This window comes from Macaca fascicularis, chromosome 13 (assembly GCF_037993035.2).
Source record: "Macaca fascicularis isolate 582-1 chromosome 13, T2T-MFA8v1.1".
Taxonomy (NCBI): Eukaryota; Metazoa; Chordata; class Mammalia; order Primates; family Cercopithecidae; genus Macaca; species Macaca fascicularis.
This window is the reverse complement of record NC_088387.1, coordinates 91230288-91251694: the sequence shown is the minus strand read 5'-3', so window position 1 is coordinate 91251694 and position 21407 is coordinate 91230288. Positions and strand designations below refer to the sequence as shown.

At 49.7% G+C, this 21407-nt stretch overlaps 1 protein-coding gene across 11 annotated transcripts in view; it reads right to left on the bottom strand.

The window, feature by feature from the left end:
• The window catches only part of GALNT14 (polypeptide N-acetylgalactosaminyltransferase 14), a 258864-nt gene that overhangs the window by 15419 nt on the left and 222038 nt on the right, over positions 1-21407 (bottom strand). For 6 of the 11 annotated variants that reach the window (XM_074012039.1, XM_005576193.4, XM_045369552.3 and 3 more), the window contains 5 exons: positions 18790-18877; positions 17869-17953; positions 15174-15277; positions 5030-5156; positions 2350-2442 (listed from right to left, as the gene is read on the bottom strand). In XM_074012039.1, the coding sequence (XP_073868140.1) occupies positions 2350-2442; positions 5030-5156; positions 15174-15277; positions 17869-17953; positions 18790-18877 (497 nt within the window). The remainder of the gene's footprint in view (positions 1-2349; positions 2443-5029; positions 5157-15173; positions 15278-17868; positions 17954-18789; positions 18878-21407) is intronic. The other 5 variants (XR_012422513.1, XM_074012042.1, XR_012422514.1 and 2 more) reach the window with 3 other exon arrangements.

Below are 21407 nucleotides of genomic sequence, written 5' to 3'. Positions count from 1 at the left end.
GGTGACGGGCATAATACAGCAGAGGAGAGACCAGGGATCAGGGAGAGAGTGGAGGCACCCAGAGGGCAAAGCCCCCTAGGAGCATTGTTCCCAAACTTGTCCCCATGTTAGAATCACCTGGTGTGGGGTCTTTAGAAAAATTCTACATCCCAGGCCACACCCCAGAGCAAGTAAACCAACTCTCTGGAGGAGGGGCACAGACTGCAGTCAGTTTGAAACTCCCCAGGGGACTCCCATATGCAGACTAGTTTGGGAACCTCCTTGGTAGAACCTTGCTTCTCGAATTGTGGCACTCAGGCCGGAAGCATTGCGTCACCCGCAGCTTACTAGAAATACAGACCTCCAAAATCAGAATTTTCATTTTAACAAGATCCCCAGGAAATCTGCTTGCCCATTAATGTTTGAGAGGCCCTGCGCCAGGAGGCAAGAGGAGATGAATCCAGGCAGTGGGAACTCGATAAATGTTGATTTATGAATGAATGCAGCGATGAATGGTGCATCCGGAGTACAGGTGGAGGGATGCAGACCACAGCAGGAAGCACAGCCTGTCCTTTGAGACAAGAGACAGAGAAGGATGCTGCAGATGCAGTGAAGTTAATGGGTTGGTTTGTTTGGGAAGTTGATGTCATCTATTTCATCTGTAAAACAGAAGGTGTCATCTGCTGCCAGCCAAAGAGGGGGGTGGACTAGGGGCTGGGAAGAGTGGAGATTTAATGAAGATCGAGGGAGAACGCTAGCTAGGAGAGGCAGCAGGGCCAGTGGGCAGACTGCAGGCCTTGCTGAGACTGACGACCATGGTGTATTATTAGTAGCACCAGCTGGCATTCCCAGTTCTGTTCAGCAGCCTGTGTGCACTGGAGGACAGGGTGCAAAGTCAGATTCATCCAAGGTTGAACCTGGAAGAACTGTGGGGATGCTGTTGCTGGATGGACAATAGCACAGAAGGTCTGAGGACAAGACCTTTTAGTTCAGTTTTTAAAAGAGTAGAATCCAAGCTAGAGAGGGAAGGCAGTGAGGGGGATGTGGTTGATATGGCCAACAGATTGGAAGTTCTGATGAGGACTGAAAATGAATGCCTTGGAGGTTTGGAGTGAGAGAACCTGAGGGGCGGCATGGATTTATGGTTTCAGAGGTGCAAACCATTATGGTGGGTTCTGATTTAATCCTCCCACTCAGTGATGGGTTCAACCTATGAAGTTTAGGCTGCAAAAAAACCCATCTGCTCAACAGCCTTCGTATGATGAGTGGGTGATGTTAGCATGACAAAAAGCCATTGGTTGCCCCCAAAGAAACATAAATGATAGCATTAGTGAAGGTGCTATTTTTCTCTACTCTAATCAGCCCTGGGCTGGGGAATGCAAGGTCATTCCAAGTTTTGAAATCAGACAGGTGTGCTTAGAGCCACCATCCCCCTCTGCCATGGTGTCATCTGGGGCAAGAAGCTTAACCTGTAGAAGCCTCAGTCTCCTCATCTGTAAACCAGAAGTCATTATGCCCATTCCTCAGAGTTGGGAGGATTAATGAGATGCCTTATGTAATGGTATCTAGCTTTTATTTATTTATTTATTTTTAATTAATTAATTTATTTTTTTGAGATGGGGTCTCACTTTGTCGCCCAGGCTGGGGTGCAGTGGCATGATCTCAGCTCACTGCAACCTCCGTCTCCCAGGTTCAAGCGATTCTCCTGCCTCAGCCTCCCAAATAGTTGGGACTACAAGTACCCACCACCACGTCTGGCTAATTTTTGTATTTTTAGTAGAGACGGGGTTTCACCATATTGGCCAGGCTCGTCTCGAACTCCTGACCTTGTGATTCACCCACCTCAGCCTCCCAAAATGCTGGGATTACAGGCGTGAGCCATCGCACCCAGCCTGGTATCTAGCTTTTAATAAACATTCCTTTCTCTGTCCTCTCCTCCCGTGAAACTTGAGCACTGCTGTAGAGGACATCTGTACACACGCTGTTCCTCCAAAGAAGGAGAGAACTTAGGCTTGGATGATGTAGAACTTGGAGGGAGGAAGTCCCACCTAGAGGGACTAAGGCTGTCTAGTCCTGCCTCCTTCCTCTCTGCAAAAAGCAGGAAATATTGGTCCATTGCACAAGGCACAGCTCAGCTCCCCTAGAGCTGGCAGTCCAGGTTGCCAGGAGTCATTCCACAAGAGCTGCCTAAAGCCCTGCACATCCAGAGCTGGGCAGAAGCTCTGAGGAACAGGAACGAAGCCACAGCCTTGGGCCCTGCGGGAGCACAGGGCAGCTAAGCTGACTGGCCTATCAGCACCCATTTACATCAGTCCTATGAGCTGGGCTCTTTTGCACTCTCTGCCCTCCTCAACCTGAAGGAACACTTACTTCCCGAAGGGCCTCTCCAGGGCGAATGGCCGGGCAGCGTAATAGTATTGCTTGTATTCATCCATCCACACTTCAGCTGTCCGCTTGGTGTTCCTGGGAAGACAAGGAGTGACAAGGAGTGTCAGTAAGGGGCTGTCTGAGAGGCCCTGTGAGTGTCAGTTAAAATACACATGTGTGGGCTGAGGTGGCAGCACCACCTAGGTTCCACCATGGTCAACCCACTATCATTCCTGTTCCCAGGGCACTGAGCCTAGCCAAGCCCCACCCAATCTCCAAAGGGGTCTTTACCCCAAGACACAAGATTTTAGTACAGGTTGAGTATCCTTTACAAGAAATGCTTGGAACCAGAAGTGTTTTGGATTCGGGTGTTTTTGTTTTGTTTTGTTTTGCTTTTGGAATATTTGCATACACATAATGAGATATCTTGGGGACGGGATTCACATCTAATCTAAACATGAAATTAATTCATGTTTCACATACACCTTATACACATAGCCTGAAGGTAATTATATTTTTCCCTTGGGGATGCTGAATAAACTGTGGGTTGTCTGTCTGCATTTTGACTGCCACCCGTCACATGAGGTCAGGTGTGGAATTTTCCACCTGCCGCATCATGTGGGTGCTCAGAAAGTTTCAGATCTTTGAGCATTTTGGATTTTAGATTTTTGGATTAGGGATGCCCACCTTTAATAACAACAAACCTTTCCCCCAAAAGATACAGACCAGGGAAATCATGCCAGAAACTGAACTTCTGTGGCTCTCAAAGAAATAGGGAGAAAAGGCTCAGGAACCCGACACATCCCTTCACTGCCAGTAACCAAGAGTACAAAGGCAAGGCCTGCGTGGGCATCTAACCTCTGGCTGTCCTCGGGCTCTTGTCCTGGATTCTGTCCTTTACCATAGTGGAAGTGCTCAGGTCCCAGCTCTCCAAGGGGAAAGTCGGCACACACAGGTCTTCCTGCAGGCCGTGCAGTTAGCCTGCTGCAGGTGTAAATAACTAAGTAATCAGGCTTCTCTTTTCAGACTTTTTGCTAGCACTCTAGTTTTTAAAATCAGGTTATCTGCCCTGACTCTGACCCCACAAATCACAGAAAAGGAGACAGACGGAGAGACAGACACTAAGGATGACATCCCTCAGCCATCAGGGGCACTAGAAAGAGCCCCAGAAAAGAGAGAAAAGATGTCAGAAAACGGTCAGGTGGCTGGTGGCCTGGGCAGCAGTGGTATCTGCTGAGGTCAAGTAAGGGAACTTGGGGCCTAACTGAAAAGGGGGTGCTCTTTCAGATGCTAACTCTAGCGCACAAACATTCAAAAGAAGAGGGTGGCAAGCCCTTCTAAGCTGGGACCTGCAATGACAGTTTATGCACACACAGCCTTGTCCATGGGGCACCAGAGGCAGTTAACAGCACCTCCCTGGCCCCTTCCACTGCCGAGCCATCAGCACATTGGAAGCTGCTTTTCAGACATCCGTGCCACAATCCTGTAGAAACTGAATGACCTACCAGTGGCATGCAGGATGTCCATTGGCCAGGACCCAGTCTCAAAGACAATGACTGTCTGGAGCCCCAGGCTCTGCCCCTCATTCCCAGGCCGGCCCCCCTCCAGGCGGCCACATGGCTCCTGCACAGCCACCACCTCCCTATGCCAGACGTCCCCAGCTCACCTTTCCTTTTTAAAACCTGAGAGCTGAGGCAATCCTGCCTTTGTTCCCCACTGCTTCCTGGCCTGCTGATTTTCTCATTGCCCTACCCTTGCCCTTCACGTTTTTGCAAAAGATGTGGCCAATTTTCCCATTGCTCAAACCCATGTCTCCTCCAGGACAGCTGTGTTGGGGTGGCTGTGTCAGGACGTGATGACACAGCTCCCCCTACCCCAATGGATCAAATGACAGAAAAAAAGGAAGAGGGGACCAAGTGGAGGAGTGAAGCTATCAGATGACAAGAGACAGAGGGTGGGGGAAAGAGAGAGAATCAAGAGGAAAAGAGGCAAAGATGGAACAAATTATTCTGAAAGGAGAAGAGAAAGATCGAAAGAGGAGAAATCGAGGAAAAAAGAGTGGATGAAGGGAGGAAGCAGGGAACAGCCAAGTGGGCACCCTTGGGTCTCTGAGTCCCGGTAAGAACCACCCCCCAGACAGGAGAAGAGAGCGCAACAGCAGACAGGAGCCCAGGGTCTCAGGCCCTGCCCCAGCCTGGACCCTTTGACTGTGCTGGCCAGGCCCTGGAGCAGGCACTTAAGCTACATCCCTTGGGCCTTCCCATTCCCCTGCATCTGCCCAAAGACCTCTCCCCTAGTGACCCAGCCTGAAGGTGGGGCAGCGGCTCTTCTAGAACTCCAAGGTAAAAAGGGCTTCCTTCTTCCATCCCACAAAACCCCAAATATCTGGAGCCCATGCCCTGTAGAAGGGCACTGATGGGTGACTTGAAGCCCACGAGGCCTCATGTGGGGCCTTCCAAAGCCTCAGAAGTATTAGGGAAGTATCTGGCCCTAATGCTGGATATGACAGGCCTGCCCTCCCTACCCAAGCAGAGTCTGGGTAGTACGAGGTGCAGCCCCGGCCAGTCCAAATCACACAGGCAGCCTAACAGAGCACCAGGGACAGCTGCAACCCTTACCAGCAGCCGCCCAGCCATGGCTGCCTGTGCTGCTGCCCACCCGCACTGAGCCCCTGGGCACTTACTTTATATACGTGTTGGCATTTCCATCAGGGAAAACGTACGGGTGCTTCTTCCGGAAGACGTGCCCCACTCGGCTGCAGGGGACGATCTCTAGGCTGCCCCCGCACATCCACACTCGGAAGGAGATTTCTGCAAGACAGTCACGCCCCTCCTATGACCTCTTATTACTGCTGCTCCAGCTTTGAGGCCCCAGGTCTAATGAAACGGTGAGGGCCCCACAGAGGCCAAAGAACAGACTCTGTAGCCAGTCTTTAGGCTCCACTGGCTGAGAGACCTCAGTTTCTCCATCCATAAATGGGAATAGTCCTACCACTTCGGAGGGTGGTATAAGTGAGCAGGGAAACAGTACCAACCAGCACGCTGGCCTCTGGAGCATATTCAGGGGCCAGCATGGCGGGGCAGGGGCTCTGCTGCAATGTCTTAGCCTGGAAAGGAGGAGCCTTGGGGCACCAAGAGAATTGCCTTCTAACTTGCAAAAGAATTCACTGTGGAAGTCTGGTTAGATGCACTCCCTGTGATCCCAGAGGGTTAGAGTCAGGACCAAAGAGAAAGAAATTTCAGTCGAGAATACAGGAGAATTTTCTAACAATCAAGGACCAGGTGACCATTGTGAGAAGACTCGGGACAGGCTAGAAAACCAAGGCAAGGATGCAACAGAGGGGACTGAGTCCCCAGAAGGCCTCAGGGCAAGGTGTCCACAAAAGTTCCTTCCACAGTGAATGCAATTCTACCACTGGGGAAGAGCCACCTGAATCATAACCCAGGAGGAGAAAGTCTGTGCAGTTAATTAGAGCTGAAAGCAGCTCTAGAAAATGCTGGAAGCCTCAAAGCTGTTGTTGCTGGTGTCCCCTAGGTTTGTACACACACCCGTTTCTTCCTGGTTGGCTGCTGCTATGGGCCCTCACGGAGGTGGGTGGGATGGAGTTAGCAGAGGCAGTTGTGATGAGTGTATTTCTCCCTGGGACTACACCCGAGCTGGCTTGAAGTAGTGCTTCTGCCCTGAGAAGGAAGCAGTGGCACACCAAGGAGGGAGGGAGGGGATTTTATCACTGCCATTGGTTAAAATTGCCAGTGCATGGTGACATTCAAAAGCAGAATGACTGTTAGTGTTAACATTGCTCTTAAATTTTCTACAGATAATGTACCCCCTAACTGACCGCGGCGAGGGCAGCCTGCTTCCTTCATCCCACTGGGCCTGTCGCTGGTAGAAAAGGCAGCTCCTCATCTGTAGGTATTCTGGTCTGGCCAGTGCTTCTGAAGTCAAGCCCAGGTGTGTGGCTGCCCATGTGAGGGGCCATGGGGAAGCAGGCTGGGTGTTTAGGGGCAGGAACAAGAAGGCAGGTATTCTGGGGCCTTCATATCACATGCGTGTCCTGCACCCTGCTCTCATTCACCTGTCCCCAGCCACTCTTACCTGTCATCTACCTGTCTCCTCCCACGTTTCCTTGGAAAGGCCCCTGGACTGAGGTAAGACTTCCTTCACTAGCCCTACTCCATCACCTTCTCTGCACCTGCCCCTCTGCCTACTGCTGTTCACTCCCGGGAAGCCTGGATTCCCCTAAGGGTGGGGACCATGTAGACTCAAGGAGGAAGACAGGACTTCTTGTGACTGCTACTGAATCATGGCAATAACATGGGGGAAAGGAACAGGAAGAACTTAGCTTCACAGTCAGCAGGCCCAAGTCTGCGGTAACCGGCTAGCTGCAACCTTGGGTTGCGGAGGCCTGATTTACTCTTATATCAAACAAATATCATAAAAACACTCCACTGGACTGCCATCAGCATCAAATGAAACAGAATTTTGAGAACAACTGTGTAAACACTAAGTGTGATTGAAAGATCAGCAGCAGTTATTATGAGACATCCCTCTGAAGCCAATCTCGTTAAAACATAGACATCACCCACCTGTGCCCCCTTTTAATTTCTTAGACGACTTACAGATGCTTCTTCCCATCTTCTGCCACACTGCACGAGATACCTGAAATGTCTGCACTTCACATTTGAGATTTCGACTCTCCATAAAGTCCCATGGTATAGCGGGAGTTGACATTTGGCTGGGGCACTATTTGAATCGTTTTTCACATGAGTCATTGAGCAAAGAGTGAGCTCAGCCAACTGCCTGGCACCCACATCCCCATCTTGCAGTAGCACATAGAGGAAACTGGAGGTCGGTGCGTGGAGTTGTGTCAGCACGTGTGAATTTCAGTCTCATGTCTGTGCTCCAATCAACTCCTCTCCAGAGACTCAGAACAGGGCCTGCTCCAGTTCCCAAAATGGAAAACCCTCCAGTTCCTCAACACTAGAGATGGAGTCCTTGCTCGCTAGATTTAACTTACACATCTTGTGCCAGCTTTCTTCTAAAGATATGTATGGGTTTCATCTACAGTCTCTTCCTTTCCTTGTATTCAAATGAGACATATGTCCCTTTGCCTTTGCAAAGTGAATCCCTCCAACCTGTGCCTCCACCCCATGCCCCACCCCCATTCCCCACTAGCTGTTTCTTTTCCTATGATCCCTCGTCCCAGCTCTTTATTTCTCTCTGAATCTACTGACCCCTCCCTTCTGCCACAGGCATGCACAGGTCCCCAGCTAGGCCAGCACCTGGCCCTGATCCTTCTCTACCTTCCTTCTGGTCTCCCTATGTTCTTCTCCTACATCCCCTCAACGCTCTGCCTCCGAGCATTTTCCTGACACTGCTGTTGCCTCTGCTCCCAGAGTTCGCCCTATGCTGAGGACTCACCTCCATCCTATCAGCCCCAACTCTGCCCCAGGCTCTGGCACTAACTTCCCACGATTGGCTGAGGCATCTATTGAGGTGCACGGGACATTATCACACCCAAGACATCTCCTATGCCCTCGGCATCTTCCCACAGCCCGCTGCAGCCCTGCCTCCTCTAAAGACATTCCTCCTCCTTCTAATTTTCTTATGTCTGTTGCCTTAGTACAAAAATTGAGTATTGCAATTCTGCAAGCATTAGCCATGGGAGGAAAATGACCCCTTCATTTACTTCTGGGCCAGGCAGGCAGTAGCTGATTAGTCCTAACAACCCTGCTCCATTGTTATTAATGTTCCTATTTTGCGATGCAGAAGCAGCTCTGATAGGACAACTGAGAGCGAGGAGCTGGTGACACTCAAAAGCACGGAAGCACATCTCCCCAACTCCAAAATCCATGCTCTTCCCCCAACACCACCCTGCCTCCATACTGAACATCTTCCACCAGCCAGTACAGCTGTGGATGCAAAGATACCGACTTCAAGGCACTCACAAATTAACAAGAGTGACAAATATATGGTTAGCTGTCACATGCCTACCCTGTCAACTCATTCATCCAGTCCTGAAGGATGTCCGTCTCAGGTCTCCTTCGGGCCAGCTGCTGCCGCCCAGAGGAACTTGCAGCCGAGATGAGTTAAGAGTGTCTCTACTCTGGAGTTCAGATTGTTATGCCTGGAATTATTGGAGGCACGTGTCTTGACATGGATCGCTGTGCTGCTGCCAGAGTCAAGAGGCAGTCTGAGGGATGCGGCTTGGAGTTTTCAGATTAGTGTGATGATTTATAGGGATGACAATGCGGGATATTTAAAACCTAGGCTATACAGGTGCTCTACCCTTATCTACATCACTGACTTCAAGGAAATGATGTGTATCCTCTCAGGACTGCAGGCCAGGCCAGGCCTGGTGGTTCACAGATATCTGCTGAGACCTTTGGGACAGTCTTGCAGTCCTGAGGTCTTGTGAAGGGGCTTGCACAAGTGCTATCGGAAATGCTGTAGATTCATGTGTGAGGCGGCGGACCTTCCTGGTACAGCTTAGGGCCTCTGATCTTCAAGGCTGCAGCACCTGCAGAGTCATCATTTCTGAAGTGAGGGAGAAGGGAACAAAAAAAAAATTTGTGTAGGGAGTTTGCAGGGGGTTCTTGCTGAGTCAGCGCCCACATAATCTCCCTGGTGATGAATGCCGCCTCACGGAGACCCAAATCCACTTTGAATTCCAGGCATGGAGATGTGTAATTATTCCATCCTCATCGGGGGCACTGTTATAATCTTACTTTCTTTAAGCGTCAGGTAAATATTTGAGAGCAAATTGCCCTCCCGCCCTTCATTCCCCCCTCTTTCCTTCTGTCTCTCCATCAGCTGATCGGCAGTTCTTACCACTCCTTCCAGGGTCCTAGCCCTTCACCAGAACCAACTTCTACCTGGCAAGCCCATGAATGATAGACAGGAATTCAGGGGAGAAGAGGCAGCCTTCTCTCCAGGAAGCAAACCACGACTATTCACATGCCACTGCTTGGCCATACTGGTCAAGGTTCTAATTTCGTTTTATAGCCTGGTTTCTAAACAAAGGCAAAGAGAATTATTACACGTGGGTACCACATTTTAAATGGAGCCTCATATAATGTATATGTGTGTGTATTGTATATACAATAGCATTGTCCATTCTACTTTTGGCCAAGTTTAAACTTCTGTCTGAGAAAGAGACACTCACCTGGCTATTGTCATTCATAAGTCCACACATATTTATGTACAATGGGGAACCTTACCTTTCAGTAATTTTTAAGTTCCCAGCTTCTGCTGGGCTAGAAAGCAAGCTCTGTTATTACTCTTTAATGAACGAATGGACTTGAGTAGAGATAATCTTATTGGCCCATAAAACATCGCCTTGAATCTTTGAGCAAAATTGCATTTCATCCATGACTGGGACAATCAAGCCTCCACCACACCTCTTACTCTAGACAAATATTGACCACAGGCATGCCACGATCTGCAATGGCCATACGATTGCAAATGCCAGGTGACACCTTTACCTTTCCATATTCTCTATTCAAACAGAGCAACCAGTGTCTGATGGGACTCAATTACACTCAGGGAAGTTGAGAAGCAGCAGGAAAGGACAGCTTCAAGGGGTCTCCCTTGGGCATGGGGCTTTAGCAAGTAGCCCAGACAAGGAACAGAGTGCTGGCTGCATTAGCTTTACTCTCCATCTGGGGGAAAAGCTGACTTTCTATCACACTTGGGTGCTCTTCTCAAATGAGACCATGCCCCTAATCTTGAGCCACCAATCATGGAAAGGGTGCGGCTGAAAGTCAAGGAATAAACTACTCCAGCAGGTCACACATAATCCTCGTTTAACAAACCTTGCTCTCTGAAAGAGAAGGCAGCTCACCCTGGTGGAGCACAGGCACTTTCATTAACTAGTTAATCTTCGCAACAGCCCTGTGATGTGGGGCCTACTACCATTTTCCACTGCTGCAATAACAAATCCCCACAGACTTAGTGGGTGGGTTTGGCAGAGCCCTCTGCTTAGGGTCTCAGGCTGAGATCAAGGTGTCAACAGGATGGCTTCTTTCTGAAGGCTCTGAAGGCGAATCCACTTTCAAGCTCATTCAGGTTGTTTGCAGAACTCAGTTTTCCTTGGGGTTGCAGGACTGAGGTTCCCTTTTCCACGTGGCTGTCACCTTTGGGGTCTCTCTCGGCTACTTCCATGTTGCCCCCTCCAGCAGCTTGGTTGGTCCCTCTTGGGCATCACATCTCTCTAGTTTCATTTGCTACTTCTCCTCTGCCTCCAGCCTGAGAAAGTTCTCTGCTTTGAAGGGCTCAAGTGTTTAATTGGGTCCACTCAGAAACACCAGGATAATCTCCTACCTTCAGGTCACTGATTAATGACCCCAAACACATCTGGGAAATCCCTTTGCTATGTAAGGTAATATCCTGACAGGTTCCAGGGATTAGGGTGTGGATATCTTTGGAGGCGGCTGTTGTCCCCGTTATAGGGATCAATCTCCACTTTAAAGACTTAAAAACAGGCTCAGTGAGGTGAAGTAACTTTCCCAAGGATGCCTAGCAATGGTTACAGGATTTAAACTCAGGCCTACGAATGCTTAATGATGTTTATAGGATTTAAACTGAGGCCTACCTGGTTCCACAGCCCACATTCTTCCCATAACACTCACCCACCCACCCACTCCCCACCACACACATACTCACACACTCAGGAGAGCTGAGCCTGACATAGCCTGGTGTCCCTGACTACATTTTGGGACAGCAGGTGGTGGTAGTTCCTCTCTGGGCCCCAACTCACCCTCTCTTCTCAGCAGTCTTTTGTGCCTGCTGTGCTTTGGAAATCCCCCATTCTAAATTCAGGAATCCCATATTTGCCCTTCATATATGTGCCAAGGGCTCCTTTTTGGAAATATGTACCACTTACATACCTACACACACACACCCCTACACACACATACACACACCCCTACACACACACACACACACACACACAGACTTTACACTAGGGCAACAGATTCCTTGTACACATACACACACACACACACACACGCACACACACGCACACACGTACTCTCTCTCTAACAGATTCCTTTTATCTCTAAAGACCAAAAGCTAAAAGTAGGATGCAGCTCAAAGTAGATACATTACATGTACACTGTGTTATGTAAATTGCAGTTTAAGCATCCAATTTTAATGCAAATCAACTTCTGAAAAAAAAAAAATCTAAAAGCCACATTTCCCTAACATCTGCTCATAGGCTGAAATGCACATGTAATGATCAAAACTATTCAGCCCACCTTAGAAATACTTTGGAAATGGTGGCACTGAGGTCAGGGCATGTGAGTGTGTGAGACACACGGCTTTCACATGGCCACGGCAGCCAATCCATCAGTGGCTGCTTCTAACTCATGAAAAACAAGATGGGGCAGGGCGGGGGCAACATGCTATTGAGTAGGTCACAGTCACTCTGGCCAGGGCCTGTCCCAATCATCTCATGCATCTTTGTGCTGTGAAATAAAGACAACACGACATACGCAAACATGTCTGGAACACACAGAAATTCTATTACTTAGAAAGGAAAGAGGTCTCTACCAGCTGCTATTGTGTTTAAAGGGAATCCTTAAACATGTCTCTGTAGGGTTCCATTTAATCCAGTGAAACTTATTTTAAATGGAGCCTCATATATATTGCCCTTCCCATCTTGAAGCTCCTTCCCATTCAGTCTCTGGCTTTTTGAACCCACATTTAGTGAGCAGTTTCTACCATTGCTGGCTCAAGAATGAGAAGTTAGGTGGATGATCTTGCCTGTAAGGAGCCCCAGGTTTGGTAGAAGGCTGGGCGGCAGGCACAGATGAAGAAAGAGACAAACACATACAAGGGCTCTGTGCAGTGACGGAGAAGAGAACCTGGTGCTGAAGGGTGCACAGTGAGGGAGGGTGGGCCAGAGGTAGGGCAGGGAAAGCTTCCTGGTTCTAGAGGAGGTGGCCCCAGGGCTGAGTCCTGCAGAAGGTCAGCTTCTGCAGCAGAGTGAGTTCGGTGGAAAAGGGAAGCTAGGTCCTAATAGCGGGTTGGGCTCACTCTGGGAAGGGTGGGAGGTTCTGTTGGTACCTCTGGACCTAAGGCTGAGGCAGGAGCAGGCTGATGAGGCTGGAGAGGCAGGTGAGGTCATGGGAGGGAGGGATCCAGCTGAGGAGTGTGGGTGTCCCCTTAGCACAAGAGGGAGCCACTGAGAATGCCAGGCAGGAAGGGGCGGGGAGGTTTACATTTCAAAACAAGCACTTTGGCCGGGGTGTGAGAGCTCAGATTCCATAGTGCAATAGAGATGGAGGACCACTGGGGAGAGTATTGGGGCAGATGGAGAGAAAGCGATGGATGTGAGTGATGCTGATGTCAGTTGATCTGCAGGACTTGGTGACTTGGTGGGTAGGAGGCCCCTCCTGCCACACTCTGGAGCCGGGACTCCTTTCTTCACCCCTTAGTGCCATCTCCCCTTCGCAGCTGGAGCATCACTCGCACACCCCATCCAAATCCCTGATCTTCACAGAGACCCTCTTTCGAATTCCCCCTTCACGTACTCAGGTGCCTTGTTAACCCCATCTGCAGATGTAACACTGTCCACGTGATACAGCCACCACTGGAAAAGCACTGCATTTTCTGGCATATAAAATGCCAAAAACAAAATCCAGAAATGGCTTTCAAAGTGCTGTTAGCTGGCTATAACATAATGGAATGTTGGGGCGGGGAAAAACGAAGTGTTTCCTGTGATAGCTGTTGGCAGTGCTTTTTTTGTGGTTTAAAAATTTTGTGATGGATTGTAAATGTCTCTCCCACACCTCCCTGCACCCTTTCCAGCTTCTCTATTCCAATCAGCCCTTGTTGATGCCAAAAGAGTCGGAAGCCAGCTAGATGAGATTGCTACTTGATTTGAGCAGATGTGTGTTAACATTGCTATAAGGAAAGGTATTGCTACCGATACCAAAATGGACCACACTGTGCCATCCTTGAAATTCATGCTGCCTGAATCCAAACAGAACTTCCATGTGGAAGAAGAATCATACTCACTTTGTGCAGTTCAAGAGGGCAGAACAAGCCCCGACAGACAGAAGATGGGGCAGCTGGGCTTTGACTTAGAAGAATTCTCTAATAGTTCAACAAAAAATTTATCTACAACAGAATATGCCAAACTGTGAAGTAGTGAACGCATCACTATAAGAAGCATTTCAGCAGAGATTGGATGGCTGCGGTCTATAAGAAATGCTGTAGAGAAGATTCATCTGATGGCTGAGAGAAAGGCTGGAACAAATCACTAACTATAAGAAATACTGAGGTCGTCAAGACATAAAAATGGGCTCCGCCCCATAAGAGAGAAATCCCTGCCCCACTGAGAACACCAAAGGTCCACCTGCTCCAAGTTCTCCTGGGCTGGTGCAGGCAGACCCAGCCTCGAACCCCACACCGACAGCACCCTATCACACTCCAGAAGGCCTTCGTGGGCTGGGTCCCAGGGAAGGGATTCGATTTTGTGCGGGTGTTGGGGAGTTTTTCTGTTTTGTTTGCTGGGCATCCAGTCTGGACCCTGTATGGCAGGAGACTGACTTTTCTGATGCATTTCACTACACTGCCCAGTTTGGGAGAACAGATGCTGTGGGTCAGGCCAGAAGCCATAAATTTCCAGGAAATAACTCTCAGTGACTGAGGGAGAAAGCCATAAAACACCCTGGAGGCAGAAACAGGAGAAAACAATGGCAGCGGACAATGCATGGATTACTGCTAAATGTTGGGATGTGCCCCATGGATCATTCTCTTGGCCTGCACCCCTGCTTAGAGAGCCCGTGCCAGACATGTGCCGCAGTGCCCAGACAGGGGACAGTCCTGACACTTTGGGATGCTTCCTTTTACTCTACCATGATGTGTTCATTCAACAAATAATTACAGAGGGCCTCCTACCTGGCAGCCACTATGCTAAACACTGGAGACAGCCAGGAACAAAATGGACCCCAACCCCTGCCCTTCTATCCTAGTGATATGCAGCTTCTATCCTAGTGATCTCCTAGGTCTCACCTGCTGGAGGGAACTGACATGTATTATGCCTGCATGGTGTCAAGATTTTACACACTTACTTCAATGGCTTTTAACAACCCCAAGAAGTAGAGGTAGTATCCTGAAGTCACACCTTTAATACCAAGGGAAATGAGGTATTAAGTATCACTAGCTAGATGGAATGGGTCTTTCTGACTGTGCTGTTTCTCCTGTGGCTGCAAGCCTCAGCTCTATACTACCATGACCGGACTCAACCATCTGTTTGTACAGTTTTGGCTCCTGTAACCCAGCCCCCTTCCTCTCCCACTATAAGATAAGGGCGAAATATCCCCAGATCCTCCTTATTATCCAAAACTGAGTGCTGCAATCAAAGAAGCCAACAGACTTCAATGGATGTTAATGGATGTCACTGTTGTTCCTGTTCCTCATTCTTTCTCCTCAAGCTCCTTCCAACTCCAAATTTTCAAGTGTATCACTCCTAGCTCAAGCCGGTACTTGACCCCTCACACATGGTGTTCTTCCTTGGTCTTCCTGGCTGTTGCATCTCAGCTTTCCCCTAACAGTCTGTCAGAGCGTGTTTCCCGGTCCTCAACATCCATGCAGCCCCATGGAGAGATTCCGTTGTTATCAACGCCCTCCAACAACTATTCCTTTGGCACCCTACTGGCTTTACCCCAAAAGAGTAACTCACCATCTCCCAAGACCTCATCCCAAGCACGTGTGACTCTCTGAGAGTTTGGTGCTGGATCCAAAACCACAGAGGTCCCCGCCCCAGCCCCCAGGGTGTATAGAACAGCATAGGTCAGGATGCAGAGGCAGGGACTCACCAAAGTTCTCCCCACCCCAGATGTCCATGTCCATATCATATTTCCCCAGGTAATCAAACCAAGCTTTGTCGATCACGAAGAGCCCTCCAGCTATGATAGGAGTCCTGTGCATTTGGGAGAAAAAGAGAGGGGATCAGTTCTAGTGGGGGGATCACTCTCAAACTCTTCGGCCCCTTGAGTCTGAAATACCCATTTCCCATTTGGGGAAAGAAAACCCCACTGGGGGAAGAAAACTCTCATTTCCTTCCCATTTCTGTTCTTCTCGAGAAGGGCCAGTACATTTTCCAGTTACCTAAAATGAGAACAAGCTCCAGGGTTTTTCCCTGTGATTATCAATCTCCTGACCTTGCAGACCGGCAAATTCACTCATTAGCATACCTCCCATGGGGACACAGGGCTCACTCCGGACCCCAGCTATTCCGATGACCCGAGGAGCTTCCCCCAGCCTCTTCCACAGGATCTGCACAGCAGGGCTCTCTTGGGAGCTCTGTTACTGGGAGAAGGGACAGTGGGCTAGTGACCATGCAGAGGAGAAGGGCTGAGGCAGCACTTGGTAGCAGCACATCTGCTTCCTGAAACTGGGCTCTCTCTCCTTTTCTTTCCTCTTTATGCCTCTGGTATGGGTTGAATTCCTTCTTAAAAAGATATGCTGGAGTCCTAACTCCCAGTATCTTAGAATGTGACTGTAATTGGAGACAAGGTCTTTACAGAGGTAATCAAGTTAAAATGAGGCGATGAGCCCAATAGGACTGGTGTCCTTATATAAAGGGGAAATTTGGACTCAGAGACAGACACACAGAAGGAAGAGGATGTGAAGAGATACAGGGAAGACACGGCCATCTATTGGCCAAGGAGAGAGGCTTAGAACAGCCCTCAGAAGGAAGCAACCCTGTGGACACCTGATCTCAGAGCTCTCCTCCAGAACTGTGGGACGATACATTTCAGGTGTTTAAGGAGCCCCGTGTGTGGTATGGTGTTACAGCAGCCCTAGCAAACTCACACACCCTCATATTTTTTTTCCTTTTCTTGGCCCCAGTTCCCAACCTTCCCTGGAGAGATGCCAGAGAAATGCCTGAAAAGGGGCTACCAAGGAAGGCAGGAGGGGAACAGATTCCAAGCTAATAATCAGTGGCTGGGTAGGTGGGCAAGCCCTCAAAGACCTGGCCCCCGTTCAGTGGATCCAGAGGGTGAAGGGAGTTTTCTTCCATATCAAACAAGGAATTGATGGACAGCTGGTCAGAAGCCCAGGTCTCCTGATGCTGCCACATCCTGCTGTTCCTTGAGAACTGGCTTCATCCTGGGAAACAAGTGCCCTCTGATGAGCAGAGCTGTCCCACAAGAAGAGAACCTGTCCTGAGAACGACACCCCTGGGATAGAGGCAGGAAAACCCCATGGGAGTTGCACAGCATCACCTTGACCCTTTGCTCTTCCCACGCCCACACTATGCACTGCCCCTGGTGAGGAGCTGATATGAGCTGTGTGATGCTCAGCATAAGAAGAAGCTCCTCATCCCTCTCCCTTTAGAAATGAAGGACTTTGTCCCGGGTGCCATCTGGCTCCAATCTCCCTCTTGGTATCTGTCCAAATAGAGAAGCCTGGAGGAGCAAGGAGGGGCCGTCAGGTAGATGAGACCAAGGTCCTGCCCCACAGTAGAATTCTCAGAGTCCCCACCCCCATCTGGAAGGTCACCATTCATATTCCCACTTTTGGCTCTTGCTAGTCCCTTTGTCCTCAATTTGACTTAAGCCAATGCACCAAAACTGATTAAATATTTACTATGTGCCAACACCAGAGACACAGAGATGCCTTTGGTTAGTCCTGGGCATCCCTAATCTGGACTGAGAAATCCAGTGGCCTCTGTTTCTATCCCTGCACTTCTTATTCTCCTGCTGCTCTGCCTGAGGCAGGTTTGTTTTAGCTTAAGTATTCCCAAGAGGCCTGGGACGGGTTTACTGTCCAGTAGGTAGGACACCAAGACCATCACTCTTGATGCTGAGACCACAGGCTCCCCTGTGTGGTGGCCACTTGCTGAGACCACAGGCTCCCCTGTGTAGTGGCCAATTGCTCTGTTCTACCTCAAGCCCTCAGCTGGCCCCCGGGCCCCACGCAAAGCCCTAGCCACCCTATGCTGTGGGTCACAGTGGGGCCTGGAAAAGAGAATGTGGGTCAGGACAAAGCCATCCACAGCCCAGCAAAGCTTCCAGAGTTCAAGCCACTGTCATGTTCCTGCAGAGAACAGGGCAGCTGTGCTTATGAACACGTCACAGTGGCCTTCATATTGCCCTCCACTTATAGCAGCGGCTGACTCAATCTTCCTAGGCTGAATCCTGACATCCAAGACCCTGGGACTTTGCTCCTGACCCTAAAGGACCATCTTTCCCCTCATTAGAGGCCCAATGGGACCATTCAACCAATGTTGGGCTCCGACATTAGCAGGAGGCACAAGGACATCACGGCATGTGTGAAAGTGGGCAGCATACCTCAGCACTGGCCTCTGGCAGCCCCCATCCCCTTAACGAGAAGTCCCCAAGAGGATAGAAACCTCCTAAAATAAAGGCAAAAGTGGAGATGGCCTGGCAAAGGGCTCCCTTTGTCTGCTTGATGCTTTGACATCTGATATTGAGCACCTCCCTACACTCGACAGGATTCAGTGGCGATGGTCCACCCACCCCCGCACAGACCCTTCCCACTTACCTGATGGGCTCTGTGGGGTCCAGGCGCCGAGCCTTCTGCTCTGGGGAGAGCTGCTCCCACTGGAAGTGGAGGCTCCAGTCAAACCCTACAACATAGCACCAACCCACTTGTTTTGGTCTCTCAAAAGCACTTGCTCATTCTGCACCTTCTCCAGAAGGTCATGAATGCACCCAGGTCCTGGAGAGGCAGGTCTCAAAGAGGCCGGTCCCTGGATTACAGGTTTCCTTAGGCTGGTCAGCAGCATGGCTGTCAAAGCTCCGTTCACAGCTTCCTGCTCTTCCTTTACCCACTACTGCCTCTCTGAGCCTTCCCTGCTGTGTAGGGTTAGAAATAAAGGGCAGAGGACAAAGAGCTAGGGGTGGGGCCCGAGGATGACAGGATGGATAGTCATGGAATGTGGGCCTTGGCACTGAGTCTCAGGAAGGTGTGAGCAGGAGGTTGGCGAGAGGCTCCTAGACTACCTGAGCCACCTAAAAGTCATTCTTGCAGTGGGGGCAACAGTGGGCCCTGTGTGGAGAGCTGGGGTGGGTCTCCCCAAACATGCTCCCCTCCCTAAGGTCCCTACTCCTGTTAACAGAATAATCACATGTCTCTAGGAGAGGGTGGTACTCGCTGCTGGCAGCAGGACAATGCAGGCCGCATGTAGCTGGGAAATCCTTGCTCCCATCACGTTCTTGGGCCCTGAGGTGAGCCCAGTCTTAGAGCTGGAGCTCGGGGTGCTGGGAGCATCCTGCCCACTCCCTAGCCCTTCCATCCACAGTCCTGGTGGTAAGGGCCAAGCTAAGGTAATTACAGTACAGGTTGCAGGCTGAGCTTTCTCGACAAGCCACTAAGAGCTTTTCCTTCATTCTCCCCACTTAAAAGCAGTGACTGGGAGGAAAAGAAAATCCTTACTGGGGAGGAGGTGTCAGCCCGACTCACCCCCTCTGAGCTCCGAGGCAGACTCGATGTAGGTGAAGGTGTCCAGGTTAATGATATCGATCACAGGGCACACCACCCGCGTGTAGTCCTGTAAGACAACAGACCCGCACTCAGCTTATGGAGAGGAGCCCAGCTGGGAGTCACAGAGTTTGGGATGGCCTTGGGAGGGTAGTGCCAGAGATGAGTTTTGTGGCCTTCATAGAGTCCTTTCATCTCTGGATCTTAATTTTTCCATCTATAAAAGGGGGCACTGGGCACTGGGCACTGGGCACTGGGACCTCTGCAGTTCTGATGCCTAAAATGCTAAGAGGTTTTCCTTGACTGCTGAGACCTTCCTGCCACAGTGGCCACCTAAGAAAGGTGGACATGATGGAGGCTGGCCAGGGAGTATTGCACATCCAGAAAGGGGAAATCGAGAAGAAGGGGCTCCAGAAGGCCTTCACCATGATTGGGGCTCTAGAAAGCAGAGGACATAGTCAGGTGGTGATACGGTTTGGATCTGCGTCCCCAGTCAAATCTCATGTTAAACTGCAGTCCCCAGTGTTGGACGTGGGGCCTAGTGGGAGGTGACTGGATCATGGCGGTGGATTTCTCATCAATGGTTTAGCACCATCCTCTTGGTGCTGTTCTGGTGATAGAGAGTGTGTTCTTCTTGTGAGATCTGGTTGTTTAGAAGTGTGTAGCACCTCCCCACTCATTTGCTCTGTTGCTCCTGCTCTGGCCATGTGACCAGCCTGCTCCCCCTTCACCTTCTGCCATGATGGTAAGTTTCCTGAGGTCTCCCCCAAAGCTGAACAGATGCCAGCATCATGCTTCCTGTACAGCTTATGGAACCATGAGCCAATTAAACCTCATTTCTTTTATAAATTACCCAGTCTCTGGTATTTCTTTATAGCAATGTGAGAATAGACTAATACAGCTGGGAAGGTGACCCCAAGACTGCAGCCCCAAGAAGCAAAACCGTACACCCATGGTGCTTCATTCTAGGCCTGTGGTTCATGGATAAGTTGATGAACAGCATCTCCCAGAGTCCTAACTTTAATTGTCCCCTGCAGACGAATAGTCACAAATTTGTACCAGGCCCCAACTTTCCTCTTAGCTTCCAGACTCAGATACAATATGCCATTGGCCACCTCCATGTGAATTTCACTCACCCTTCAAAGGTTGGCTTCATTGTCTTCTCCCCAAACATGCTCCCTTCCTTAAGTTCCCCTATTTCTGTTAACAGAATCATCACCTGTCTCCCCTCCCCGCAGCACTAAATGAAGCTTCACCCAGCCCATCAACCAGACCAAATCCTGCTGGTTCTAACTCCAAAACTGCTCTTTGAGTTCAGCCTGCTTCTCCTCCATCCGCTCAAGCCTGGAGTACTACAGTGGACTCCTAAACCCAACCCCACTCTATCTCCTGCTCTTCCCCTTTTATTCCACATATGGCTGCCAAAGTTGTCTTTCTGATTTGCAAATCTGACTCTGCCACTCAGCTGCTAAAAACTTTAACTGCCTCTAAGATAAGTACAAACTCCTTAGCATAGCATCCCAGACCATCAAGAACAGGCCCGTCTCTAGCTTTCCAGCCTCATTACTTGCTACGTCCCTCAGGCCACCCCATCTATAGCATCAAAATCATATAGTGGGAAACATTGTCAAAATATGCAAGCCTAAGTCACCAGCTTCTTGGAGCCATCAAGCCACTGTATATGTATTTTTCAAAATTCTCATTTCTGGGTGAGTAGCCCTGTACCTGATGTGCAGTGAGGAAAACTCCCCACATTGCTCAGAGAGGTGTCAACGAGCTGTGAACACCGAAACTTTTGGACAGCTAAATGGGAATCAGACAGCCCATCAAAACCAGCAGGTCCCCGGGAACCAGGCAGGACTGCTTTTCCAATCCTCCGCACCAACAACCCTTTGGCCAGCACAGGTAGGAACCTCTGTTTCTCCTTGAAGCCATTTAATTTCCTGGTTCAATTTTTCCCCCAAATGAGGTTGTCTTCTTATTTTAAACTCTAGATTCACTGAGTGCCTGATTTTAAGTTCACAGACTTAATCTGGCCCTCAGCCTCCCACATGTGACTCATTCTGACAGTAACAAGGTGCCTCTGAAAACCAATTGGCCCACATGGAAAGAAATGCTCATTTTCAATGCATTACTTCTACCTCTGGGATGTCACAGATGGTTCATTCACAGTCAGCACTGCACCTGCCCAGCTGCCACAGTTCCTCTGGGGCTCTTGGGCCACTGTCATTGTGTGTCTGTGGATATGTCCACAGGATCCATATGGATACACATTGCAGGCACACACACCACCATCCACACAAATACCTGTACATGCACACACAAATACACACACAATTGTTCCTTGAATTCTGAAATGACCTCAGAAGTTCAGAGATATCTTCTGTATGTCTGCCAAAGTCTTGATTTTGCCTTTGCTTTGAGCTTTGGGGCCTCTGCAGCTGTACTAGGTCCTTCTGTGACTCTTATGCAATAAAGAATTAATCATGCCCAAAGATACGTTTGGCCCTTACCCAGCTCCTGGGAGGTAACCTCTAACCCCTTGGAATGTCCTGCCTAGAAGAGTGTCTTTGTTTACTTGGGGCTGTGGGTTACACCAG